The 27,656-nt window shown below is 51.8% G+C and overlaps 1 protein-coding gene across 1 annotated transcript; it reads right to left on the bottom strand.

Annotated features, from left to right (window-relative positions):
- Positions 1–994: 994 nt before the first annotated feature.
- PLEKHD1 (pleckstrin homology domain containing, family D (with coiled-coil domains) member 1) lies at positions 995–22,103 on the bottom strand. The gene is made up of 15 exons (XM_005877938.2): positions 22,100–22,103; positions 21,926–21,950; positions 20,877–20,970; positions 20,456–20,545; positions 20,150–20,226; positions 18,641–18,689; positions 18,398–18,440; positions 17,399–17,451; positions 8,395–8,489; positions 6,912–7,005; positions 5,306–5,484; positions 4,610–4,742; positions 4,150–4,294; positions 3,447–3,596; positions 995–3,202 (listed from the first exon to the last, which is right to left on the bottom strand). Exons 1-15 carry the CDS (start codon positions 22,101–22,103, stop codon positions 3,027–3,029), a joined length of 1,407 nt encoding a protein of 468 aa, XP_005878000.2. The 3' UTR covers positions 995–3,026.
- Between the last annotated feature and the right edge of the window lie 5,553 nt (positions 22,104–27,656).

Here is a 27,656-nt window from a genome sequence, read left to right as displayed (position 1 = left end):
TCATCCCCAGGGGTGGGGTGAGATAAGAGAAGTCAGCAGCTTCCCCAACACCGTATCTTCTCCCAGCGCCTTCAAAGGACATTCACAGCTTCCCACACCCACCCTGCCAAACCTGCAGGGTTTCTCACTTTGGGGAACCCTTGCAGTGGTTCAAGGGTCTGAACAGCACCATCTTGGCTCATCACAGAAGCATAAGCTTCCCCAGGGGCTGCTGGCCTTTATCTGAGGTCTCCAGAGCAGCCCCCTCATCTGGTGGGTTTGAAGAACTACCTTCTAGTATCTAGTTACACCAAATCCGACACACCCAGAGACTTGAGCAAGCTTCTGTTCCTCCTCTTTGAGGAGGGGCTCCAAATTTCATGGGGATGGTATCTGAGCACCCACAGGCTGCCCAGGTCCTGTGGAGGTGGGTGGGATAGGATGGTGGGGGGCAAGAATTACATCCTCCAGAGACAAGTACAGACAGTGGACCCTTCCCAGGGGCAGAACCCCATATTTTACAGGTCTCATGCTTCACCCACTAACATATCATCGGGGGAAAGCGGATGACCACGGAACTCTCATCCAAACTGGAACACTTAGGATAGCAAACGGGGGAGCCGTTCTTAATTTTCTGAGACACAGCACAAACCAAGGCAGTCCCGGCACGATGACAGATCATCTATTGCATCCGGAAATAAACCACACAGGAGAAACCAGTCATTACTATTTCTTGCTCTTCCTTACATGATTACAACACCAAAGCGTGGTCTGTGCTCAAATCAGAACACCCAGCTGATAGCCCTTGTTACATGGGGACATCCAGGACCTCGGGTGGGAACATATTTTTCAGTTAATTATTTAGAAGCCAGTCCTAGGAGGTGCAGCAGCTGGGAGTACTTCCTCATATGCCCAGAAACGTGGGTGCATGTCCGAGTACAAGCCAGCATTTCTGTAATTCAACACTTGGCCTGCAGGTGGCAACATCTCTTCAGCAATGACCAACCACAAGGAATACTGCAGGAAACACTTTATGGGCCAAGGAATAAGGGGTTTTGTTTTTTTTGTTTTTTTTAAAAAAAAAAATCAAATCAATATATTTCCAGTAAGCAATTTCCACCTTTGCATATTTTCATATAGTATTTTGCTCTTTTTCTATTTACAGTGCTAGGTACATAGTGACTTTTTAACAAATAAATACTTATGAATTGACCAGTTGGTTGAAGAGAACCAAGATTTTTGCCTGAGGCACGGTTAAGTACAGGATGAAACAGAAGGAAAGAAACTAGGAATTGCTGAATGTGCATGGAAAAACATTTTCCTTTCTGGTTAATAATTTGCCTGGAGGGACAGGGGGAAATCATTTGAAAGTTTCCAAAAGATCTTTCTCCAAGAGCAAATCATTATTAATCTAATTCTTTAAAAACAAAGAAACAAAAAAAATAAACCAGTAATCTTGCTTTTATCAACCTTCCCCCTCATTTCAAAGTCCATCCTACATACATATTAGATAAGTTATTTGCAGGTTTATGCAGCTTTCTACATGTTTAAAGATTTTACATTTAGACTCCGATTTATTTAGATGCATTGATTCTGAAGCCTCCCCCTTCCGTCCCCCACTAAACTCCGAAGAGACTGGCTGAAGCCATCAAAGTCCACCCGCCCCTGAGGAGGGACCACTGAGGTTAGTTTCATCAGGCAGGTCTGAGCACAGAGCAGTGGACACGAGCCAGCAACACTCCTCTTCCCCAGGGACCTGCGCCTCACGGGACTTCCCCTGCAGCCATCTGACTCTCTCTCAGGCTGGGCTCCTCACTTGGTTTTCCAAGCAGCAGAGAATCAGCACCTTTCATACCACCAGTGTCCCTGAGCACCCCGATCCCACAGACACCCCTTTCTGGAGAGACCAACAGACTCAGGAAGCTTTGAAGGGTGTTCTAGAGGGAGAAGAGCTGGGTAGACTGTCCATGGGTGAGGGACACACACAGCCTCAGCCTCATGGAGGGTGGTGGTTTTCCACAAAAGCTGCGATGGATGTTTCAGCTTCACCCCTGATGACTTGGGGCCAACCAATGGCTACTGGCCATGTCACAGGCCCAGGCCCCCATCTTCCAGGGTTCATGGTCACACTGCTTCACTGGGTAAAGCCTCTGCAGGGAGAGGTGGAGTAAGGCCACCAAAGCAGGGTCAGCTGGAGGGAGTGGTCTGTGACCCCACGGACCAGCAGGGCTGCTGTAGCCAGAGGGAGCTGCCTCCCTGTTCAATCAAGAGAAGATAGTGAAGGAGCCAGGGCCGCCTTCATCCACTCCCTGACTTGCCCTGCATCCTCTGGGAGAGCTCTCCCTGTCCCTGCTGCCCCAGCTCCCAGCCAGGGCCCAGAGCCCTACGTACCTAAGCAGGCGGGATGCAGGGGGGAGGTGAGGGTTGCATCACCCTCATAGGTCTGAGGCTGTAGATGGGTGAGGAGGGGAGTGAGCGGGTGATCCCACAGCCAGCGCCCAACCTCAGGAAAGGTGATACTGTGGGGTGGAGTGTGCCATGTACCTGGAGTTGCTGCCCTAGGTCTTTCTTCCTGCCTCACAATGTGGTCAACGCGAGGGCCCCCAATTGAGGGATGTCTGTGGGTCGCTGAAGCAAAGAGAGGGTCAGGAAGCCCCCCAGGAAGCAAGGGTCAAGGTGGGGAGGGGAGGCCTTCACACACCAGGACGGGCAGGTGGCGAGTCACAGAGAGGTAGAGTGGGCACGACAGAGAGCTGTGGGCCTGCCCACCTCACTCCCCAACCGAGAAAACAAGCCTCCACATGCAACCAGGCCTCTTCCTGGCCTCATCCTGACAACCGGGCAGCACCCAGCTGGGGCCTGCACGGGCCTGGCATAGACCCAAGGGCAGGGTCTGGGGTAGGGGTGGTAAGGGAGGTGGCATCCCTGTCCTTTGAGGGTGAGGCGCAGGCCCAGAGGAGAGCTGAGAGAAGCCAGGTAGTCAGCCTCCCCCTGCACGTCTTCCCAGCCCCACCCAGGAAAGACCCGGGAGGCCGGGAGGACAGCCATCACTTTCCACCCCGAGGAAGAGGAAGCGCTGAGGATGGTCCGGGCTGAGTCACCATGATGTGGTAGATGGATTCCCGGAAGCGCTGGTCTCGGCTCAGCCGCTTGGCCACCTCCTTCAGCTCCTCTATGTTGTTGGCTTCCAGCTGGGAGGTCATGAAGGACTGGGACGGCTTCACTGGGGAGACGATGGCCCCACCGCTGGTGAAGTCCTTCCTCCACAAGGCGTGGCCCTGCCCCCAATCCCAGCCCACAGCCCCTTCCCACCCACGGCTCCCCTAACCCTGGGAAAAGCCCAAGGCTGGTGGGGCAGGGTCAAGGCCACACTGTCCGGCCTCAGAGCTGGGCCAGCCCTCCCACCCTGCCCTCTTCCCTTGTGTCACTGCGGCCTGTGACCATCCCCACCCCACGGGCACACTCACTGTCGTTCCAGGAGGCGGTGGACCGGCGCCGGTGGAAACGGCAGCTCTTGATGCGGCGCGTGGCCGCCTTGTGGATGTACACGGAGTTCTTCATGATGACCGGCATCTTGGCCTCCAGCTCGGCGTTCCGGATGCACTCCTCGAAGAACCCTGCGCCCAAGTTCACTGCGTTTCCCCTCCTGCCGGCCTGCCCCGCCCCGCCCCGCCCCGCCCAGGATCCAGGTGCCAGGAATCGAGAAACCCTTAGAGCCCATCCTTTGGGAGACCAGAGCCACCTGCTGGAGGGGGCAGAACTGCAGGCTTTCTCCCCTGCCCCCTCCCCAGGTCCTACAGCTGAAAGGAAGCAGCATCAAGAAGATGCTGGCAGGCAGGAACCTGGAGACACTCCATGAATATCTAGACCCGTGGTTGGCAAACTGCGGCTCGAGAGCCACATGCAGCTCTTTGGCCCCTTGAGTGTGGCTCTTCCTAAGCCTTAGGAGTACCGTAATTAAGTTAATAACAATGTACCTACCTATATAGTTTAAGTTTAAAAAATTTGGCTCTCAAATGAAATTTCAATCGTCGTACTGTTGATATTTGGCTCTGTTGACTAATGAGTTTGCCGACCACTGATAGACCATCTAATGCACACCAGGCCCTGTGTGGGGGCACTAGCCCTTGTCCACAGGCTGAGGGGCCGGGCACCGAGGGCAGAGCTTACTTTTCAGATGGCTCACGTCAGCCCGCATCCTCTCCTCCTTCTCCTTGTTCCGCACCTTGGAGTTGAGGCCTTGTTCCAGGCTCCTCAAGGCCGCCTCGGCCTCCCGCAGACGTCTCTCCAGGTCCATACGGACCTTCACCTCGGCCTGAAGGGAGAGGGAAGGAGAGATGTGGGGTTCTGAGGGGCAGTTGCCATCTCCCCTGGAAGCCTTGCCTGATGACCCCTGACTCGAGTGGGCTTTCTCGCCTTTGGACGTGGGTGGAAGTTACTACCTCCTGCCTCCTGTCTTACACCCTTGCCCAGATGGCCTGGACTCGACCCCACACCCAGCAATGGTGCCCCACAGAAGTGGCAGGCCCACTGCTTCCCCTCGTGGCTCCATCCCTGCCCCTGGCTGGTCAGGTGGGCAGAGATGATTCAGGTAGTTGCTGGTAAAGTGCAGGGAGGTGAGGGGAGGCACCTTGAGCTCCTGCTCGGCCTGCTGCTTCTGTGCTGTCAGCTCCTGCAGCGAGTTCTGCAGCGCCTGGGACTGGCTGGAGTAGAACTCACGCTCCTCCTCCAGGGCCCGTGAGCGCTCCTCGTTCTCCTTCATCCTGCCCGGGAAAGGCACTCAGTCAGGGCTCACTCACCAAAGGGGGTTTCCACTGGGAGGACAGCCCCTCAGAGAGAACTGGCTGAAGAAATCTGAGGCCCAGGCTGCAGGAGCCCCCAAACATTCTGGGTGCTGTCACCCAGGTGATGAGGGGAGCAGTGTGGTCAGGTGAGGAGAGCCTGTCTTACAGTCAGAAAACCTCAGTCCTGGGTCCAGGTCTTGCCGGTTCTGTGACCTCAGGAAAGTCCTAGAACTCTCAAGGCTCAGTGTCCTCGTCTGTAAAAGGGATCTAAGAGGACCTTCCCAGCAGGCCACAAAGCACTGTTATGGACCTAGTGAGTGTCTGTATAGCTCACACCTTTGCAAGAGATAATGATCCAGTCAGTTCTGGGTAGCGAAGGTTCTCTTCCCATTTGCCTGGTGGGAAAACTGAGTCCTGGGCAGAAGGGAGTGAGTGACCTATCTGGGCAATGGCAACTAGAACCCGAAAGTCCAGGTGTCCAGTTCAAGGAAATTGCCGATCCCCAAAGCCCATCATGGACCCATGGGTCCAGGGCTCCTCACCGCTTCTCTGCCAGGAGCTTCTCTTCCAAGAGCTGCTGCATCTTCCCCTCGATCTGCCTCAGGTTGCTATGGAGACCCCCACTGGGAGAGGGCTGCTCGCTCTGATTGGCCAGTGTCTCCAGTTGGTTCTCATTCTCCTCCAGCATTTCCAGGGTTTTCTTCTTCTCTATGGAGAGCTCCTGGCATGGAGGGATGGGAAGAAGGGAGAGAAGGAAGAGAAAGAGCCTAATTTAGGCTCCCCACCATGGTTTCCCTCACCTGCCTTCCAATTCCAGGGAGTGGTGCCCTCCACTCTCAGTCCTGTATGAGGGACACCTGGAATGTCTCCATTCTTCCCTTGAGGTAAAAGGCCAACCAAGATCTCCTTCCTCACAACATGGCAAGGTTACCCCTCCATCGAGAGAGTCAGCGAGGAGCCCAATGAGGCTTCCAGGGGAAGTGACCCAACTATAACCAGGGGGCACCAAGACCCAAGGGCACCATGACCCTCTGGGGTTCTTGTTCCTCCAGCAGCAAGTGAAGGAATGTGTTGGGGTCACGTGAAAAACACCCAACAGGACCAGACTAAGAGCTGGTTTATGTTCTCCCCATTTATCAGACTGGGATCTTGCACATCCCGGAAATTCTGGAGTTGAAACCATTCAAGGGAACCACCTCCTATGATATGAAATGGAGAAAGGTAAACAAATAAAGGCACCACAAACAAAGCCCCAGTCCGCGAAGAGAGACAAGAAACCCTTGCAGTCTGCCAGGCAGTTCATTAATTCAGTAAACGTTGAGATCCCCCTGACATGCCAAGCTCACTTTAAGTGCTGGGCTTGCAAAGACCTTAAGACACTGCCTAGTGAAGCTCACAGTTTAGAAAACACAGCCTCGTGCGTTCAGTGCCATAACAAAGTGCTGTGGGAGCCCAGAGCTCAGGGCAAATTCCTGCTACGCAGAGGCAGGGAAGCTTGACCAGCGTGATGTCCAAGCCTGTCTGCACCTGAGAAGGATGAAAGAGTTCTCCAGGCAAAAAAGAGGTGAAAGGACATGTGTAGAAGGGACCGTATGGGCAAAGGTGTGGAGGATGAGAGCACTTGCTTTCCGGGGGGCATGTGGGATAGGGGGCGGTGTCTGCTCTGGGTGTGGAAGGGCAGCAGAGGGCAACAGTGGAGGAGAGGCTGGGGCCAGAGTCTGCACTTGCATGCCATCCTGGAGAGTTGGCTCTTTGTCCTTGACACATGCCAAGGACATACCCCCAGTTTCTGTGGGTATCAAATGGAGGTGACCTGGCAGCCGATTTCCCTTCCTGCTCAATTTCACCCGGATCAGCTCAATGAATGAGCCACAAGAAGGAAGTGGTGGGCGGCCCGCCTCCCATCCTGATCAATCCTCCATCTGTAAAAAAATGTAAGCACTGAAGAAGGTGGATTTCCTGAGGCCATGGTCATAGCAAGGGCAAACTTGAGTCGGCTAGAGTTCCCAAACATCCACAGAGAAGAGTCCCTTAGGTCAGTGCCCTTTGGCGCCCTGTTACCCTTGCAGATGACTCAGTAACTAGGGAAACAGTTAGAAAAAACAGTATCCCGCGGCCTCACCAACCAGCCCGCCAGCGGCCCCTCACCTCCAGCGTCTGCTGCAAGGACTCTGTGAAGTGCCTCAGCTCCTTTTTCTCTTGCTCCACACCCTTGAGGCATCTTGCAGTCAGTTCTAGCTCCCTGTGGGGACACAGGGTATGAGTATGGCGGCCTCACCCCTCCTTGTCCCCTCTGTACCTAGAATAGCTTGTTTCACCTCCCAATAAGGCTCAGTGGGGTCCTGGGAAGGCCAGCCCCTCCGCATGGCTGGGTCCTGCCAGCAGATGTAGGGACCCCGGGCTGAAAGGAGATCCCCGCCAAGTGGGGTTGAAGTCACTTGCTCTCGATACTCATGCATTTGTCAGTGGGGTAAACCCAGGGGCACCCACAGGCAGAGAAGCACTGGGGAACATAGGGGTCTCACCCTGCTGTCCCTGCTAGAACCCACACACTGACATGGGACATGGCAGAGGCCTTTCTCTGGGATGACAAACTCTTGTTGCTTTCTTAACAAGCCTGGGCCACCTCAGGTCTTTACACCTGGTCTCCCCTCCTCCTGCTTGGAATGTCTTTCCCTTTCTCCTGCCCAATTTTCCAAATCCATCTTCAAGGCCCAGCTCAGTCCAATCTCCGCTCAAGCCCATCAGGATTATGCATCTATCTTAGTTCCTGGAACACAGGGCTGCCCCGTGCCTCCGAGCACTTGGTTATATATTATTGTGCTGATGTTTCCCGGGTGTCAGTCTGGTTTTCCCCACCACATCTTCAGGGAGAGGACTAGTCTTCTACTCCAGGGTCTGGCACAATTCTGAAAGTGAGCAGGTGTTTGGCTATTTACTTGGTAAGATTCTCTGAGCTTCTCCCTCCCTCAGTTTTATATCAAATGACTTCCTTTGTAAGATTGTTGCAAGAAAGGTCTTTCTGGGCTATCACTAATGATTGATAATGATGAGGATAATCATATCACCATCACCGTCCCCAGAGCAGGGGTCCCCACATTCCTGAATAGGCTGCATCAGAATGACCTGGGGGCTTCTTAAAAATATGGATACCTGGGCTCTACCTTTAGGAGACTCTAATTCTGTTAAATGATCATAATGTGCAACTGGTTTGTACACCATGCACAGGACTAAAGATCCCAAGGGATATCACTAGCCAGAAGGTGAAGGGATTGCACAAGAGAGACAGGGAATGTTGGGGATCTTGGCTAATGGCACCTGCAGACCAGCTTGTCCTGTCTGCCCCGGGAAAGGAAGGGTTGACAGCGGCAGGAGGGCTTGTTGCTTGGGGGAGGCCTGTCTGCACCTGCCCAGGCCTCATGCCTCAGTGGGCAGAAGTGGCCCATTTGTGTGGGAACTACAGCTTTTTCTGGGCACACCCCGAGGCCTGGAGCATTGGGAAGATAGACCAAACCAAGTCATCAAGTAGAGAGGACCTCCTGAGCGGGGGCCTCCCCAGGGCTGACTAGGAGCGCGGTTCCTGATGCCATACTAGCCCAGATGCACCGCCCTCCCGCGGCACCACCACCACCTCTTGATCTGCTCCTGCTCCATTCTCAGCTCCTGCACCACCTCCTCAAACTGCTGCTTCTCAGCCTCCAGCACCTGGTTAAGGCGCTCGAGCTCCTGAAGAGAATAGAGAGAAGCAAGAGTCACCGGCAGCAAAGGGAACCCCCACTCTAACCCAGGGGACCCTCTGGGATTCAGCACAGCCTGGGGCATGCGCTGGACCAAACATGAAATTGAGTTCTGCTGAGCCCTGGTCTCCTCAATGACACAGTCTCCAAACCAAAACCTGTGATGACCTGGGCTCACTCAGCAAGCTGAAGGCAGGGTTTAGAAATGATCCCAGCATTATTTCCTGTGACTGGACGCGATGATAATTCTAGATGGCACTCACACCCTAAGGCACATTGTCTGGCCCTCAAGTCCCGGAGGATAGAGTGGGGAGTATGTATTTCCTTTAAAGATCTTTGAAGTGACATCTATTAGAAGTGGCAAAGAGAAGCCATTCCCACCCCAAAAGTCATTATTTTTTCTCACAGCATCTTCGAAGCAATGAGCACAGGTGGCTGCAGCCTCCCCTCTACTCAGCTCCAAGGGAACAGAAGAGCCAGAAGCCCAGGACACTCTGGCCCCAGGGGCCCAACCAGTCCCTCCAGGAATGCTGGCGCAAGGGTGTTCCCATCAAGCATGTGGCCTCAGGGCTCCTGTTTTCTGACTTCCGATGGCAGGGGGTGTTGGGGGTACACTTCAAGTGAAGCCTGGCTGGAACAAAGCCTGTTTGTGATGACTGCTTTGCTCCTCCACATTTCACACTGTGGAAGGATATTACTTCCAGATCCACTTCCTTTCTCATCTTCTAGCTCCAAATGATACTCTCATTTTTCACCCAGGGGCTTTGTTCTCAAGGATCATGGAAACCCCACCTAGGAGTGGGGCTGGCTGGTGGGAGAAGCTGCCATTGGCTTTGAGAGATACAGAGAAAGAATAAAACCTAAAGGAAAGGGAAGATCTGATTCCAAACCCCAAGCCCTCCTTTCCTAAGCTTCTTACCCAAAGAAGTTTTTCTTTCTGATCATTATTGTCTCTCTTGGTGTGGCTCACTGATGGTCACCACAAGCTTCTTACCCAAAGAAGTTTTTCTTTCTGATCATTGTCTCTCTTGGTGTGGCTCACTGATGGTCACCGTGAGGGCTGCTCACTGGCATTCTGATGCCCCTCTGGGCACACCGCACAGCCACCGTGTACCTGCAAAAGCTGGGCGGGCCCATGGGACTGGCTAAGGCCAATGGAATGTGAGCAGAATTATGTCCCTTCCAGGCAGATGCCTTTAAGAGACAGGGCCTGACACGCTATGTTCTCTTTCCCCTTCCATGGTAGCCACTGTTGCTGCAAACGATGGAGGCTTGATTCGCCTGGATCCCTGAGAGGAGATGTGGAGCAGAGCCCCCAGCTGACCCAGGTAGCTGAGTGAGAAATAGATGGTCACCATTCAAAGCCACCAATATTTTGGAGATTTGTGTCATTGCAGTAGACACAGCCATATATAGACATAATATAAATATAATTAAAATTTTATGCTTGTAACCCCCCCCCCTTTTTAATGAAAGAAAAGTTCAGAGTTTCAAAAAGTTTGAAAAACCTCTATTTTGATACATCCTCAGTAGCTGACACTAGCTTGTACTGCTAGTGATGATAAACCTCTCTGTGGCCTCTGCCTGCTGTGGGAGGGCTGTTCAGGGGATCGGGGAAGTTATAGGCTGCAAGCATCCCTGAGTTTAGACCTGAAAAACCACCAGGGAAGCTAGCTGGCCCTAATAGGCACCCGGCTCTTGTAGGCACCTGGCTTCTGATGGTACAGAAGAGGTCACCCAGGACCCAGCTGGAGGATGCCACCCACACCCTTGGTTTCTTCTCCCTGGAGAGCCCCTTTCTCCAGGACTCTGACTTACAAATATTTCCCTGTACTTACCATGACACTGGGATATCTTTTTATATATAAATATATTTTTATTGATTTCAGAGAGGAAGGGAGAGCGATATAGAGATAGAAACATCAATGATGAGAGAGAATCATTGATGAGCTGCCTCCTGCACGGGCCCTACTGGGGATTGAGACCACAGCCCAGGCATGTGCCCTTGACCGGAACTGAACCTGGGATGCTTCAGTCCACAGGCTGATGCTCTATCCACTGAGCCAAACCAGCCAGGGCTGGGATATCTTTTGTAATTGAAAATGGGAGAAAGTAAATTATTAAAATGCCATGAAAATGTCCACACACTGCTAATAAGAGTGTACTGGTAAATAGGTACAAAGTTTCTGAAAAGCAATTTGGCAATAGGCATCAGGAATCTTTTTCCCCCTAAGGGAATGTGTTTCCAGGAAACTAGCTCATCTAATCGGGAGTCTTAGAGGTTTTTGCCCTTTGCATCAGTAATTCCACCTACAGGAATCTATCCTAAAGATATTAGTCCAGCTGGTGTTACTCAGTGGTGAGCATTGACCTATGAACCAGGAAGTCACGGTTCGATTCCTGGTCAGGGCACATCCCCAGAGTGGGGCATGCAGGAGGCAGCTGATCAATGATAATCGCTTATCATTGATGTTTCTACCTCTCTCTCCCTCTCCCTTCCTCTCTGAAGTCAATAAAAAATATATATATATTTTTAAAAGAATAATTAGAAGGCCCTGGCTGGGTAGCTCAGTTGGTGAGAGAGTTTCCCAATACAACAAGGTTGCAGGTTTGATCCCCAGTCAGGGCACACTCTGAAGTCAATAAAAATATATATATATTTTTAAAAGAAATAATTAGAGGCCCTGGCTGGGTAGCTCAGTTGGTGAGAGAGTTTCCCAATACAACAAGGTTGCAGGTTTGATCCCCAGTCAGGGCACATGCAAAATTCAACCAATGAATTTATAAATAAGTGGAATAACAAATCAATGTTTCTTTCTCTCTCTCTCATCAATAAATAAAAATAAAAATAATTTTAAAAGAAATAATTATAAAAGTAGATCAGGATTGATATATAAGGTTGTTCACTGTGGTGTAATTTATAATAGTGAAAACAGCCGAGATGTCCAGAAATAGAAGATTAATTAAATGAAACATCACATATTAACGAATCAGTACATGGTCACTACAACAGATGTTTTCAAAGAATGCTGAATGACATGAAAAATTGCTGGATGTACAAGTTAATAAAGGTATAATGAAAAAGCAGGCCATAAAACGGAATATCTGATATGATCCTATTAAGCTTAAGATATATATATATACACACACAATACATTTTTAAAAGACTGAAAAGAAACACAGAGAAGTTGACAGAAGCTGTCTGTCAATGGTGAGATTAAGGATAAGTTTGTTTTCCACAAAGAGCATGATTTCTACCATTAGTAAAAGGTTATGTATTAAAGAGGAAAAAGAAAGACACTCTCCGTCCCGGCTGCTCACTTCTTTTCCACCTTTCATTTCACCTGTACGGCTCCTAAATGAAGCCGATGTCCAGGTGCAGCCCGAGAATGCTGATTAGAGTGAAACCCCCAACCTATAAACTTGGAGCATCCAGAACCTTCTGTTCTGCAGCCCAGGATGGCATGAGTGCTTGTAGCAACCTTGCCACAGCTGAGGTCAGCCAAGACCTGCTTCAGCAAAAGCCTTTCTCCATCATACAGTGTTTGTTCTGACTCTTGGGCCTGACTTAAGTTGCAGGAGTATAAGGTTGGAAAGAAGTCACTGGATGGCAAATCCCAGCTCAATGAAAGAAAGAACTTTCAAATAACGGAGACATAATGCAAAGGTAACGGTCACAGGATCAGGATCAATATCCATCAGGAAGGTCAGCAAAGAGCCTCACCTTGAAGTGGAGGTATTTTCCGACTCCAAGAGACTGTGTTCTGACTGGAGCACCCCAGGTAGCAAGAACCCTGCCTGACTGCCCCTCGGCACTTCTGATTTCCCATGAGCCTGCTCATGTGCAAGGCTGAGCACTCACAGTTCGGCCAAAAAAGAAAAAATAGGCAGGCTGCCCTCCTCCGGGGAGTGAGAGAGATAAGAACACAAGGAGCCAGGGACACCAGAGGGACCTGGGACTCAGAAAGAACATGGTCTTCTGGCCCTGGGCAGATGAGCCCAGGTTGGCTGCCCCTGCACTCTCTGCTCATGCCCTTTCTGCTACATGGAAGGTGTCAGGGCTGCACCATCTCACAGTACACATCTGCATGGGCCTTGCCAGTTCACCAAGCACTCCCTGCTTTCTATTTCATTGAGCCTCACGGCGACCCAGGAACTAGGTAGGCACAGCCATTACTGTTATCAGAGCATCACAGATGGAGAAACTGAAGGTCCGAGAGACTAACTTGCCCCAGGCCATACAGTCAGTGGTAGAGTTGAAACTCGATGTCCGACTGGCATGGCTCAGTGGTTGAGTGTTGACCTATGAACCAGGAGGTCATGGTTCGATTCCTGGTCAGGGCACATGCCCGGGTTGCGAGCTCGATCCCTGGGGGGCGTCGTGCAGGAGGCAGCCGGTCCATGATTCTCTCTCATCATCGATGTTTCTATCTCTCTATTCCTCTCCCTTCCTCTCTGAAATCAATAAAAATATATTTTAAAAAAACACAAAACAGCCCTAACCGGTTTGGCTCAGTGGATTGAGCATCAGCCTGCGGACTCAAGGGTCCCAGGTTCGATTCTGGCCGAGAGCATGTACCTTGGATGTGGGCACATACCCAGTAGGGAGTGTGCAGGAAGCAGCTGATCGATGTTTCTCTCTCATCGATGTTTCTAACTCTCTATCCCTCTCTCTTCCTCTCTGTAAAAAATCAATAAAATATATCTTAAAAAAACACAAAACAAACAAACAAACAAAAACACCTCGAATCTGGGTCTCCTGATCCCACACCTTTAGGCCAAGCAGCCTCTCAGAGCCCAGAGAATCTCCATCTCATCACTGGGCCATTGTCCCAAATGCCTTTCTAAGTGGCACAAGGCACAGCCAGACAATCTCCGTGACCTGGAGTGGACAGGGAAAAGGTGCAGGGGACAGGCAGATCCATTATATGGATGATTAAGTGAAGGAAGGAAAAACCTTGACAGAAGGACTCAGTGAGTTCTGTTCCTGATCTGGAGCAGGCAGCTGACCCGGACTACGAGCCGGGGCACAGTGCTCTCCCTCCGGCCTGCCCAGAGCAGCCTTCACCTCAGGAACCAGCTGGGCCCCGAGTGAGGCTCACTCACATTCTGTACCCAAAACCCAGGGAGTTCACAGCTGATAGGCTTCCCTCCTTCAGCGTACTATGGCTTTAAGCGAGGCCTGTGTGCAGTGGGTCCCCACTGTCCTCATTTCCTGGCTAAAGACCTAGATAGAGTGTCTAAATTTTCCTGCGGCTGACTGCTGCCCCAGATTTAGCCTCTCTGATGGATAAGTCTGTCTCTCTCCCTGCCAGTGGCTGTGTCTGTCACTTCATCCCATCCCCTGGCTTCCTGAGTTACCTGTCTTTAAATCGCTGATAATCCACCAGAAGGCTCACTTCTCAAAATGTACAGAATGGCATGGAAAAACTCTACAGCGGAACCTAGAATGAGAACCTGGAAACACGGAGGCCCGACCGCTGCTGTCACCATGTCAGTCCTCAAACCCATGCGATCCGAACACAAAGCCTCAACAGGTTTTGATTTGGGAGTTTTGTTTGTTTGGATTTGGATTTTTTTTTTAATCCTTACCCAAGGATATTTTTCCATTGATTTTTTAGAGAGAGTGGAAGGGAGGGATGGGGAGAGAGAGAGAAAGAGAGAAAGAAATCTCAATGGAAGAGAGGCACATTAATTTGGTTGCCTCCTGCACCTGCCCCGAGCAGGGCAGGGGATCGAACCTGCAACCCAGGTACGCACCCTTGACTGGGAATCGAACCTGTGACCCTTCAGAGCACAGGCTATGCTCTACCACTGAGCCACATTGGCCAGGGTGAATTTAGATTTTTTTTACTGTTGTTAATTGACAACATGATTCTGAAGTCCAGCTGAAAGAATAAATGGGCAAGAATAGCGGATAAAATTTTGGAAGAAAAATGAGGGTGAATTGTCCTACTGGATTAGTCAAGATGGAATGTAAAATAAAAAAAATAAAAAATGCTCATTCATTGTTAAAGGGTATTCTTTAGGAAGAAAAAGGCCCTAACCAGTTTGGCTAGGTGGATAGAGTGTCAGCCTGCAGACTGAAGGGTCCCAGGTTCGATTCCAGTCAAGGGCATATACCTTGGTTGTGGGCACATCCCTAGAAGGGGGTGTGCTGGAGGCAACTGATCCATGTTTCTGACTCTATATCCCTTTCCCTTCCTCTCTGTAAAAAATCAATAAAATATATTAAAAAAATAAAAAGATAAAAGATAAAAATATGAATAATAAAATGGCAATAAATACATATCTATCAACAATTACTTTAAATGCAAATGGATTAAATGTTCCAACCAAAAGATGTATACTAGTAGAGGCTGAATGGATAATAAAACAAGACCCTTACATATGCTGTCTACAAGAGACTCACTTCAGATTGAAAAATATACACAGACTGAAAGTAAAGGGATGGAAAAGTATATTACATGAAAATAGAAACAAACAAACAAACAGCTGGGGTAGCAATACTTCCACCAGACAAAATAGACTTTAAGACAAAGAGACAAAGGAGGACCCAGCAATTCCACTTCTGAGTATTTATCCAAAGAAACCCAAAACACTAAATCAAAAAGATATACATCCATATGTTCATTGCAGCATTACTTACAATAGCCAAGCTATGGAAGCAACCTAAGTGTCCATCAATAGATGACTGGATAAAGAGGAAGTAGTGTACATATACAGTGGAATATGATTCAGCCATAAAAAAAGAATCAAACCTTGCCATCTGCAACAACATGGATGGACCTAGAGGTTATTGTGCTGAAATAAGTCAGACAGAGGAAGACAAATGCCATATAATTTCACTTATATGTAGAATCTAAAAAAAATAAATCAATAAATAAAAAAGCAGAATAGAAACAAACTCATAGAGGCAGAGAACATTTTGTCAGTTGCCAGATGGGAACATGTTGTGGGGATGGGTAAGAAGGTGAAGGGATTAAGAAGTACAAATTGGTAGTTATAGAATGGTCACAGGGATGTAAAGTACAGCATAGAGAATATAGTTAATAATATTGTAATAAGTATGTATGGTGTCAGACGAGTACTAGATTTATTAGGGTGAGCACTTCGTCATATAATGTCTAATCACTGGGTTGTACACCTGAAACTAGTATAATATTGTATGTCAACTATAATTGAAAAATAAAAAATTATTTAAAGTTAAAAACATGTTCATTCACTGAGTCACTCCACAAACATTTATGAAGCACTTGGCCTGGGCCAGGGACTGGGAATGTCTGGGGTATAATGGGGACATGACTGTACGGCCGGTTTCAGAGACCAGTAAGGGGAGGCTGGGAAGGGTGAGGAGTAAGCAAGAGTCAGGTCGAGAGACAGGCGCTGAGCCAAGGCTGATGGCCCAGCCCTGTGACTGGCCTGGGAGAGGACAAGGAGAGGCAACTGGGCAAAGAGCAGTGGCCTCCCTCTGTGGGGTTCTCTGGGCAAGCCACCCTGCAGCTTTGGGCCTCAGGCAATTCACGTGCAAGGTGGGTCCATAATTAATAACAACTGATTGTAACACTAACAAACACAGATATTCATTAAGCACACATTATGTGCCAAACATTTTATTTTATTATTTATTTATTATTATTATTTTTTAATCCTCACCGAGGACATGCTTAGAGAGAGGAAGGGAAAGAGAGAGAGAGAGAGGAGGAGAGAGAGGAACATTGATGTGAGAAACATTGATTGGTTGCCTTTGTACATGTCCTGTCTGGGACCTGAACAACCTTTCGGTGCACAGGATGATGCTCAATCAGCTGAGCTACTCTGGCCAGGCAATGTACCAAGCATTTTATATTTAACATCTCACTTAATCCTCACAACATCCCTAATAAGATCAGTTCAGTTATTATCCCCATTGTTTTACTTTGTTTTTTAATATATTTTTATTGATTTCAGAGAGGAAGGGAGAGGAAGAGAGAGAAAGAAACATTAATGATGAGAGAGAATCATTGATCGGCTGCCTCCTGTACGCCCTACACTGGGATCAAGCTCAAAACCTGGGCACGTTTCCTGACCAGGAATCGAACTGTGACCTCCTGGTTCATAGGTTGATGCTCAACTACTGAGCCACGCCAGCCGGACTATTATCCCTATTGTTCGCGTGAGAATATTGATGTTCAGAGAGGTTAGGTAACTTGCCCAAGGTCACACAGCTAGAAGTGGTGAAGGTCCAATACATAGCCAACCTGGCTCCAGAGCCCCCACTGCTAACCACCACCCTACCCTTCCGGGGGGAAGTAATGATTCCTCAGAACAAGCAAGTCCCAGTGATGCACGGAGATTCCAAATGAAGTGGACTTTACTGGCTCCCCACCCTGAAATGAAGCAAGGGCCTCCTTCACCCCATAAGGCTGCCTCAAGCCAATGCTTGGTCCCCTCAGGACTTGCATTATCGACACTTTGAGAATGAAGGAATCCCTGAGATCATCCAACCCAATCACTCTTACGGTGCCAGAAACCCCCCATGACTCATAGAGGCCACCCAGCCTCCTGTGACTATCATCAACGGCAAGCAGCTCATTACCTACCGACGCAGCTAATAACATTCGGGGTGGCTCTTTCTCTAGCAGGTGGCCACCTCCCCCTTTCCTTTCCTCTCCAGGACGTCACCTAGAAGACATACACTCCCTGCCAAGAAGCTACGGCCAGTTTCAAGCACTGTCATCTCACTGGCCTCCCTGCTCTGCGGTCAGATTTTCCAGCCAGTTCTCTGGGTGCACAGCTCCCCCCACCACCCCTGAATGCCAGGAACATGAGCTAGGACACCTTGGCTCTGTAGGGGTCCATGGACAGGGCAGGGGTGGGAAAGGGCAGCAATTCTGAGCGGCCTCCGTGGGCGCCTACCTCTCTCTGCTCCCTCTGCAGGCAGAGTTCCTCCGTCTCTTCCATCAGTTTGTCTGCCAAAGGGAACACACACACCCTCAGGAAAAGCCCACTCCAGACCCGGTCCTGAGGGGCTGATGGCGCGGTCACCTCCGTCACCCCGGCATCTCCCGCAGAAGAGGTCAGCACAGCCGCACCGGCCCAGCCGAAGGGTGGGGCCAGCTCCTGGGGTGGGAGCTGCATCCCTCCCTCCTGTCACTGTCCCTGCATTGCGCCTTCACAAGTCAAGGACAGCCTTGTCCTTGGAAGCTCAAGGGAGTCTCTGCACTCGTGTCTGCCTCGTGGGGAAGGGCAGTCCTGGGGGTTGATGGGTTTGGAGCAGGCAAAGGGGAACCAGTGTTGGGGCCCCAAGTGTCTAAGGAGGAGGCAGGGAAGAGGGTCCCAGGACAAGGACCGAACCTCAGACTCAACTTCTTCCTTCCCAAACAGCATGCTAACCAGCCAGTCAGGGCACAAGGGCCTGGAACCTTGTGGTCAGGTTTAAAGTGGGCTGGGGTGTGAGAGCTGGAGTCAAGCCCGGGATCTGGGGTCCAGGGCAAGGCAACCACATCGACTCCGTTTATGGAGCCCTTACTGCGTGCCTGACAGTGCTTACAGGCATTTTCTCACGTAACTCATCCCTATACCAACTCCAACAGCCAGGGACTGTTTCTGTCCCCATTTCAGGGAAGAGGAAATTGAGGCTTAGAGAGGCTGTGCTGCCTGAAGACATACATAGCTGGTCGATAAGTGACAAAGCTGGGCCCAGAGCCCAGGCCCCAAACCACCAGGCTCTCCTGCCTCCTGTCATGCTGGCCAACAGGACATTGATTATAAAGCTCTCCAGGCTCCAAGCTGGTGTCTGGCTCCTCGGAGCCCGCTAAGCCCCACTCAAGACACCCCCGCTGGGTCCTCCAACAGCCCCTGGCCCTGAAGTGCTACCATCAGGGAGCGTCAGCCCAGCCCGTCCCTCCAGCCAACCTAAATACTCCTGCTTCTCCTTGGCCAACTGCAGCCCCTGGGCCTCCAGGCTCTTGATCATGGCCTCTCCCAGCTGGGCGTTCTTCCAAGTCCTGGGGAGGGAGGGCAGATGGGACAGAGGAGAGAAGAGGAAGAAACACAAAATCGTGAAAACAGAAGGGCAGAGGAGAAAGAGAATGTGCGTGTTTTGTACTCGCCCATCCCGTCTCTCCAGGATCCCAGCTCTCATCCAAGCCCCTGGGCCTCCAGGCTCTTGATCATGGCCTCTCCCAGCTGGGCGTTCTTCCAAGTCCTGGGGAGGGAGGGCAGATGGGACAGAGGAGAGAAGAGGAAGAAACACAAAATCGTGAAAACAGAAGGGCAGAGGAGAAAGAGAATGTGCGTGTTTTGTACTCGCCCATCCCTTCTCTCCAGGATGCCAGCTCTCATCCACCCTGGCACCCCTGGCACCCCTGGCTCTGGGCATGCCACCAGCAGGGATCAGTTTCAGTCCCCGGAGGCTGGCCCAGGCTGCAAAGTGGGCCACCGTGGGCTGGGCCAGCAGCACTTTTTGAGCAAAGAAGAGATTGCTTCCTGGCTGCCTTCTACAGCACTGAATGCCCACCATCCGGCGCAGCCTGGCCCGGGGCACGCACTCACTGTTATTTGTTGAACTAAAAGCATGACACAGCTTGAACAGGCAGGCGCCAGGACCGGGGTTTGCGTGTGAATGAACTGTGTTGGGCTGGAGGTTTCTGTGATGTGGACCCTGATTGCAAAGCTCTGGTCTGTGCTAGGATTCATGGTGGGCCCAGGGAGCTGAGATGGGGGTTGGGAGGCAGCCAAGTCCTACTGGTGATGCTGGATTCACTCTGAGAATGGGAGACAAATGGAGTCCACGTCTGCCACCTGTGGCCCTAGGCAAGCAAAGCTCACTTTGCTCAAAGCTCACTTAGGAGACGCCTCACAGATGCTCTTGTCCACCCTACCCAACTCCCACAGCCCTGTCCTCAAGGAGGCCCATTTTCCTCCCCACCCTGCCCTCTCCTGGGGCCCTCAATGCCCGCCGGGACCCCAGCAGAGAGAGCGAGCGGGGTCAGTCTATCCCACACAGTTTCAGTCCCCGGAGGCTGGCCCAGGCTGCAAAGTGGGCCACCGTGGGCTGGGCCAGCAGCACTTTTTGAGCAAAGAAGAGATTGCTTCCTGGCTGCCTTCTACAGCACTGAATGCCCACCATCCGGCGCAGCCTGGCCCGGGGCACGCACTCACTGTTATTTGTAGAACTAAAAGCATGACCCAGCTTGAACAGGCAGGCGCCAGGACCGGGGTTTGCGTGTGAATGAACTGTGTTGGGCTGGAGGTTTCTGTGATGTGGACCCTGATTGCAAAGCTCTGGTCTGTGCTAGGATTCATGGTGGGCCCGGGGAGCTGAGATGGGGGTTGGGAGGCAGCCAAGTCCTACTGGTGATGCTGGATTCACTCTGAGAATGGGAGACAAATGGAGTCCACGTCTGCCACCTGTGGCCCTAGGCAAGCAAAGCTCACTTTGCTCAAAGCTCACTTAGGAGACGCCTCACAGATGCTCTTGTCCACCCTACCCAACTCCCACAGCCTTGTCCTCAAGGAGGCCCAGACATTTTCCTCCCCACCCTGCCCTCTCCTGGGGCCCTCAATGCCCGCCGGGACCCCAGCAGAGAGAGCGAGCGGGGTCAGTCCAGCCCACACCCCTTCCCCTTCTGCACCTCAGGCTGCCCTCCTGCTGGGAGCACTTACACCTTCCCAGACTCCTGCAGCATCTCCAGCCACTGCGTCTGTTCAAACTCAGACTCCGCTGCCAGCAAGATGTTCCCCTGCCAGGAAGAGGGGCCACGGTGCACCTGAGAGAAGGCCGCTCTGAGGACACGGAGGCCGCCCCAGGCCTCTGCAAGCCCAGTGCTGCTCCCCCCACCCCGCAATCCTACGGCACTGACACCCCTCCCAGGCCAGGCCAATGGAGGTGTTGCCCCCAGGAACCTAGAGAATCCCAGAGAAGCTGCTCTGTCCCGGCTGAGCCCGGGCTGAGATGAGAGCTTTACTCACATGGAAGTCCTGGTGGGAGATTTTCATGGCATAGGGCATGCTGGGCTCTTCCTTGGCCTCCACCAGGCAGCCCCCCAGAGGGATGACGCCCTGAGAAAGAACCAGAACAGGCAGCTCTCACCCCGCCCAGCCCAGGTCACTCAAGGCCTGTGGGAGCCCTTAGCCAAAGCCAGGTCCTGCTGAGGGCCCCAGGCTGGGAGCCAGAGGAGAACTCTCCCAGAAAGGAGAGGCGGGGCGGGGCAGGCTCCTGGGCACAGGAGGTTGGGGGCCCAGCCCAGGACGGGCAGGGGGTCTTGTGCCCCAAGAAGGATTAGTCCTTCAGACTCTGTTAGACCACAGACTACAGTCCTCCACCCTAACACCCTCCCTCAGTGTCCCACCGGGCCCTCCCCACTGTGGCCCTGGGGAGAGGCCCCCTCACCTTAGGATGTATATTGAAGTGTTTATTGGTTTCAAAGCTCTTTTTTTCACTTTCAGAGTAGTAAAGAAGAAAGCTCTCTTTGATGATGAAAAACCTATATAGCAGGTGGTGAAGAAAGAGGGACAACCAGGAGAGAAGGGTGAGGATTCTTGGGACAACAAGAGCATCCTTGGGGGCCCTGCACTCACATGGGGAGTCCAGGGGGCTACCAAGGCTCAACCTCACCAACCCAGTTCCACATCTGGGCAAAGGCCTCAGCTGGCCAGCTGCCTGCTGCCCTAGGCAGCCCGATCCTCGCACTAGTGGGCAGCTGAAGTGGGAAGCCCCCATCCCTCTTGAGCCACCACCCTCAGCACAGGAGGGCACCTGTGGTACTTCCTCGTGGGTACCCTCAGCCCCCAAGCCATTGTCTCAAGTCCCTTAGGGTCCATCCCAGGAGGGGCAGAGGTGGGGGCGGGGGGGGGAGAAGACACAAGATTCCAAGCTGGGTCTTTTGACAAGTGATCATGAAGGCTGGCAATCAAATGACTGTGGGAACCAAGCTCTGGGGCCAGGCCTGCAGCCTGTACGTCACATCTGCACTCCTTTCTCTCCATAACCTCCTTCTGGGAACCAGGTCTAACTTAGGATCTCTGGGCCCCTGGTGCTTTCTGACTGTTGGGAAGACGACAGCCTTGATGCCCATATCTGGAGCACTTGGACCCACCTGGGGACCCTCGCAGGACTAATGACTGGAGCTGACTAAGCCCCAGGGCTCAGGGACACCCAGGGTGGCTGGCCCCTTCCCCCCAGGGTCCCTGCTAGCGCCACTGGTGAAGTGATGGGCCCGGGAGAGCTGGGAGCAGTGGTCAGCTGGAGCATGCTCAGATGGGCTCACAACAGCCAACAGTGTGACTCTCCTCTGCTCTGAGTTCAGTGACTTTGTGTTGGTAGCTTGATATCAGTCACAGTGGGAGTATTTACACCAGGAAAACCACCAGGTGCTACAAAGCACTGTCCCACCCCACGCCACCCCACAAGAGCCCGCTGTTAACCACTGACCAGCACACCTCTTGTGAGGAGCTTGGAAAGTTGCTGGTGGGCATGATGAGGTCAGTGACTCTCTGAAGATTCCCCAGCCCTGTGATCTTTCCTGAGGCCACAGCTCCTGCGGGGAGGGTCCCGGGACTGCCAACAGCAGGAAAGTGAAGCACACTTTGTCCTCTGGTGTGTCTCACGCCCACCCATGTTCTCTATTTGCACTCACCCTCCCGGCCCAGCCAGACGCCAAATGGAGCTGCGGACCTCAGAGGTGACCTTTTTACCCCTAGTGGGGAAAGAGTACATGAATACCACCCTCTGCAGGATGGCGAGAACATTCAGGGCCCTCCAGTACCTGACCCTTGTCCATTCTCAGCTTTCCCTCCACTTCTGCCTTTCAGCCTCTGCTCAGCCAGACACTGAGCTCACTGCTTCCCACCTCACTACGTCCTGCATGATCCTGCAAAGACCATGTTCTTCTCCCTGGAATGCCCTCCCTCTTGCTCTTCATCTGACTGAACCCCTCACCCTTGGTGACCAGCCCAGCCCGCACTGCCGTCTGAGCTCCTTCTGTACTTGCTGATTGGGCTGCGCACTGGCACTTAGAGCCCCTGCCACACCTCTTGTGCCCATCTTGTCCCAAGGACCATGGTGGGCTCCTGGAGGGCAGGCTATGCCCCCTCAGTCCTGTGAGCTGATAGATGTTTCTAGGGAATGTCAGATTTGGCATCACACAGACCTGCCATTTCCCAGCTGGAGGGCCCTGGGCAAGTAAGCTCACTCTCTGAGCTTCAGTTTATTTGCCTGTAGAATGGGGGCGACGATACCGACCTCATCTGATCATTGTGTGGATCAAATGAGATTGTGCTTATCATTCTACCAACTTGTAGAGGCTCTAGGACAGGACTGAGTGATGCATCCCTGTGGTCTGAACACATATCACCCACAGTGAAGTGTGAACCCAGCAGCACAGGTGGCCTCCTGGGGGTCCTTCTCCTCCCCTTCAATACTGTTATGGACTGAACTATATCCCCTCCCCCAACCCATATGTTGAAGTTCTAACTTCCAATGTATGTCTGGAGATCAAGTCTTTAGGAGGTGCAGTAAGTCATCACTTACTGTCATTGATAGGTTTTGCAACTTTAAGCAAAATGACATGTAACAAGTCAATTTCACCTACTATAATAAGGTTAAATGAGGTCAAAAGAGTGGGGCCACAATCTGACAGAATCGTAGCCTTATAAGAAGAGGAAGCAGCCTTAGTCGATTTGGCTCAGTGGATAGAGCATAGGCCCGTGACTGAAGGGTCCCGGGTTTGATCCCGGTCAAGGGCACGTACCTGGGTTGTAGGCTCGACCCCCAGCCCTGGTCTGGGGCACATGCCAGAGGCAACCAATCAATGTTTCTCTCTCTCTGCCTCTCCCCCTTCCTTCCACTCTCTCTAAAAATCAATGGAAAAGTATCGGGTGAGGATTAACAACTAGAGCATAGGCCCGTGACTGAAGGGTCCCGGGTTTGATCCCGGTCAAGGGCACGTACCTGGGTTGTAGGCTCGACCCCCAGCCCTGGTCTGGGGCACATGCCAGAGGCAACCAATCAATGTTTCTCTCTCTCTGCCTCTCCCCCTTCCTTCCACTCTCTCTAAAAATCAATGGGAAAGTATCAGGTGAGGATCAACAACAAAAAAAAATTAAATAAAGAAGAGGAAGCATTCTGTCTTTCTCAGTCACAAGAAGACACAGTGAGAAGGCAGACGTCTGCAAGCCAGGAAGCAGATCCTTACCAGAGCCTGACTTTGCTGGCACCTGACCTTGGACTTCTAGCCTCCAGAACAGCGAGGAAATGAATTTCTGTGGTTTCACTGAACAGTTTAACAGATGTTGACGTCTATGGTATTTTGTTATGGGAGCCTGAGCTGACGAAGACAAATACCTTCTTGCTTTCCCAACTTCTGGAGCCTCCTCCCCACTCAGGGCAAAGCACTGTGCCAGGGACTTGGGTTGGGGGTGGCAGGCAGATGATCACTAGACACATGGGCAGAGAGAGAACACGGGCTCTGGAGTCCAATGATCTCCCCCTCTCAGCCACAGCCTCAGGCAAGCTCCCAGGCTGGCTGAGTCATCCTTTCCAAGCTCCTCTATAAAATAGGGGTGCAAATCTCTCTCATGGGGCTGCTGGGGAGATTCATTCATTGATTTAACGAACGGCCCTGCAGAGTTGGGCTGGCTGTGCAAGGGCTGGAGATAGTCACCGTTAATTTAGGTGTTCTCCTGTGCCGGCTGCCGTGCTAAGTGCTCTACAAGTATCAGAGTATTTGATCTATGTAAGTCTCTTGGAAGGTAGGGCTTCTTGTTCCCATTTTACAGAGGAGAAAACTGAGGCTTAGAGGTTAAGGAATGTGTGCAAGGTCACACAGCTAGGGCAGAGATGGAGCTGAGATTGGCACCCACGGCAAGAGTCCCTGCTCCTACTCCGCACATCACAGTCTGCTTCCTCCCTCATGTTGGCACCTGGGCAAGAAACAGATGGACCAGAGGCGGTAGGTATCAAAGCTGAGGTAGTCAGGGTCAGAGCTCTGCCACTTACCAGCAGTGTGACCAGGGCAAGTCACCTAATCTCCCTAGGCCTCAGGTCCCTCAGTGTAATTTGAGGATCATAATAGTACCTATTGCTCCTAGGATTGTCCAAATAATTAAATGAGCTTGTTCACATAAAGTCTCAGAACAGTGCGTGACATATGGTAAATATCCAATACCTTTGACTTTTATTAGTACTATTATTGTCCATTATCACTAGGTCCAGTGTCTGCTGCAGCCTCCCCTGACCTTTCTCATTTGTGCACACACAGTTCCTACCGGCGGGAGCTCTTGGCTCCAGCCCAGCTGGCCAGCTTCCTGTCCCCCAAACACACAGCACTTTCCCTGCCCAACTCCAGTCCTGGGCAAGGCTCTGTCTTAGCCCTAGACCTTAGGACCCTCCTTGTCTGCCCCACGGGGCTGTGGTAAAGGCTGGAGAGTGTGTGTGAGGTAAGGGGTCCGTGTCAACCTTGGCTGCCTCCTCTCTCTAGCCTTAAAAAATAGTATTTTCACCTCTAGATTAAGGAGCATTTACAGGTGCCAAGACACACACTTTGCTAAGTGTTTTATTGACATTATCTTATGTAAATCTCTCACAATAACTCTAAAGATGGAGATATTTGTTTTCAAGTTTTACTGATGAGGAAACTGAGAGGCACAGAGAGATTAAGCAGCCAGTAAGCGGCAGGCTGGGAACTCGGTCTGCTGACAAGCCCACGTTCTCTGTGTTGTGCTCGGTGATGCCTGGTCTTCCTCATCCCCTGGCACTGCTGTGACTGCAAGCTTCTGGTCGGCTCTGGACAGAGAGCATGAAGGAATCACATGGTACAGCCAGGTGCTCGGCTAGGCCCTAGGCTTGAGGATTCCCTGCCCTCAAGGAGCTCATAGTCAAATGAGGGAGAGAGAGAGAGTGAATAGAAATCAATAATCTAAAAAGTAACTAATGTTTACTGAGCTCTTTCTTTGTGCCAGGCCCTGTTCTAGTAGCATCATGATGCATGTTAACTCATTCATCCCTCACATGACCTGGGTGAGGTAATGAGCACACAGCTGGTAAGTGGGGAGCTGGGGCAATTATAAATGTTTACTGCAAGACTGTAAAGAGCCAGGGTACCCAAAGGCACCGTAAAGCACCAGGACACACTGTGACATTGTAAAACACCCAGTACCTGGTGACATTATAAAAGTACCCAGACAGGGGCACTGATACCCTGAGACACTGTAAGTTTGGATGAGATACAGGAAGAGTGCAGACCAGGAGGAATGAATGGTTTAGGTGTCTGGCCAAGGGAATTCTGAGAGGAGGGTTTTGAAGAATGAATAGGAGTATCTTAGGAGTAAGTGGAAGGGGAAGATGCATTCCAGACAGAAGGAACAGATGGGGGTCTGGGGGTGCAGCCCCTGGCTCCATGGTTCCCCTGGCACTTAGGGGATACTGTGAATCAGCTCCCTGAGGCAGGGACCTACCAACGCCCCACAAGAGTGAGCAGTTGCTGGGCTGCACGCAGGACCCACGGGCCACCTTACACCGGGGGGAAGGAGGGACAGGAGTGCAGATGAGTTCACCTATGTGCTGGACCAGCCCTCCATGGGGCTGACACTGGCCGAGGCTGGGACATTCAGTCCTTTCCTCCTTGCCTCTGAGCTGCCCAGGTTTTTGCCAACAGCACCTGTGTCTCGGCTGCTCACAGAGTAAGCGGAGGTCAGCATCAACCTTACCCTCTAAACACCTCTCCCTGATTGTCTATCTCTGAGAAGTAATGTTTTTTATTCCTTTCTCCTCTTGTTGCTCATGGGGAAAAAAGCTGGCCCTTCAGCTCAAGGGCATCTTCCAAGCCCAGAAAGGGAAGAGCTGCTTCGGTGGCAAGGACTGGAAGCCCTGAGACAGACCTGAGCAGCGGAAGAGGTTTTATGAAACCCGGCTGGTCACAGCTGGCTCCATCCTGCCCATCCCTTATTTATGCAGCCAGGAGCCTTTCCAGGCCCCCTCCCCGCAGCTGCCCAGCGAGGGCATCGATCGCCTAATGGCCCAGCTCTGCGGTTAGGGCCTGAGCTGCCCCCTCCCCAAGCCTTCCTGTGGCCGCTCATTAGCGGAGGTCTAGAGACTCCATTTCACAAATGGGGAACTGGGGCCCAGGGGGCTCTGCTGGGAAGTGAGGGGTCTAAGCGTAGCACCATGCTTCTCCCACCCCCAGACTCTCTCTGGTTGGCTCTGTTGCTGACCCAAGGCTACTAAACCGTGTGTGTGCATTTCCACAACTGGGAACATGTGTGTGTGTGTGTGTGTGTGTGTGCGCGCGCATTTCCACAACTGGGAACGTGGACAGAGGCCAGAGTGGGCAGAAGAGATGCTAGTTCTTTCCTGAGCCCCAGAAGAAGGGGAGTCTACACAGTGGCAGCTCTAGAATTCTTAGACCAGATGGTTTTTGAATGGCTGTGGGGATACTGAGGGAAATTCTTGGGGTGGGGGTGGGGGTGCTACAGCTCTCCAAGCCCTCCCTGGCTTCACTACTGTGCTTTTAGCCAGGAGCCTTGTCCCTGACACCGCCCAGCCCTGGAATCAACTCTGGGTGCAGGAACCAGGTCCCCACACCGTGGGTGAAGAGGGGTCAGGGACATACCCTGGAGGGTCTCAGGCTCCTAACATTCACTAGGGGTGAAATCAGGTGAAAATGTCTGGCAGGAGAAGTCTTGGATGACAAGACCAAGAAGCAATACCAAGGACAACAGCCAGACCCAATGGAGGAGCGTTGGCCGCCTGGAGCAACAGAGGCAGAGGAGAGAGGGTAGGGGGCGTGCTGCTGATGGTATCTGAACCTACAAGCATCTTTCTGCCCCCACTGGAGTGCCCTGGTAGAGACAAGGCTGCTCCTGACCCGACCCCATGGGCCTACAGCTCAGACAGCACAATGCTGGAAGCCCCTCCCAAGATGCTCCTGGGGCTGCCCCAGGCCTCCAATTAGGGGATCAAAGAGAAGCTTAACTTTGCAGGAACTCAAGGAGCCTATATCCCACTAAATCCCAGCAAGAAGCCTGGCAGGGCCAATAAAAGTGTGTGCGTGAAAGCAGCCACTGTAAACTGTGAAACACCACCCACAGCTCCATTTGTTCTGTGGTCTTGTAGAAATATTAAATTATTCATCAAAATAGGACATCAGAACCACCACGACCACATCCCCGTGAT

Source organism: Myotis brandtii, unplaced genomic scaffold (assembly GCF_000412655.1).
Source record: "Myotis brandtii unplaced genomic scaffold, ASM41265v1 scaffold536, whole genome shotgun sequence".
Classification (NCBI taxonomy): Eukaryota; Metazoa; Chordata; class Mammalia; order Chiroptera; family Vespertilionidae; genus Myotis; species Myotis brandtii.
The sequence above is the reverse complement of the archived record's forward strand: the minus strand, read 5'-3'. Positions and strand labels throughout refer to the sequence as shown.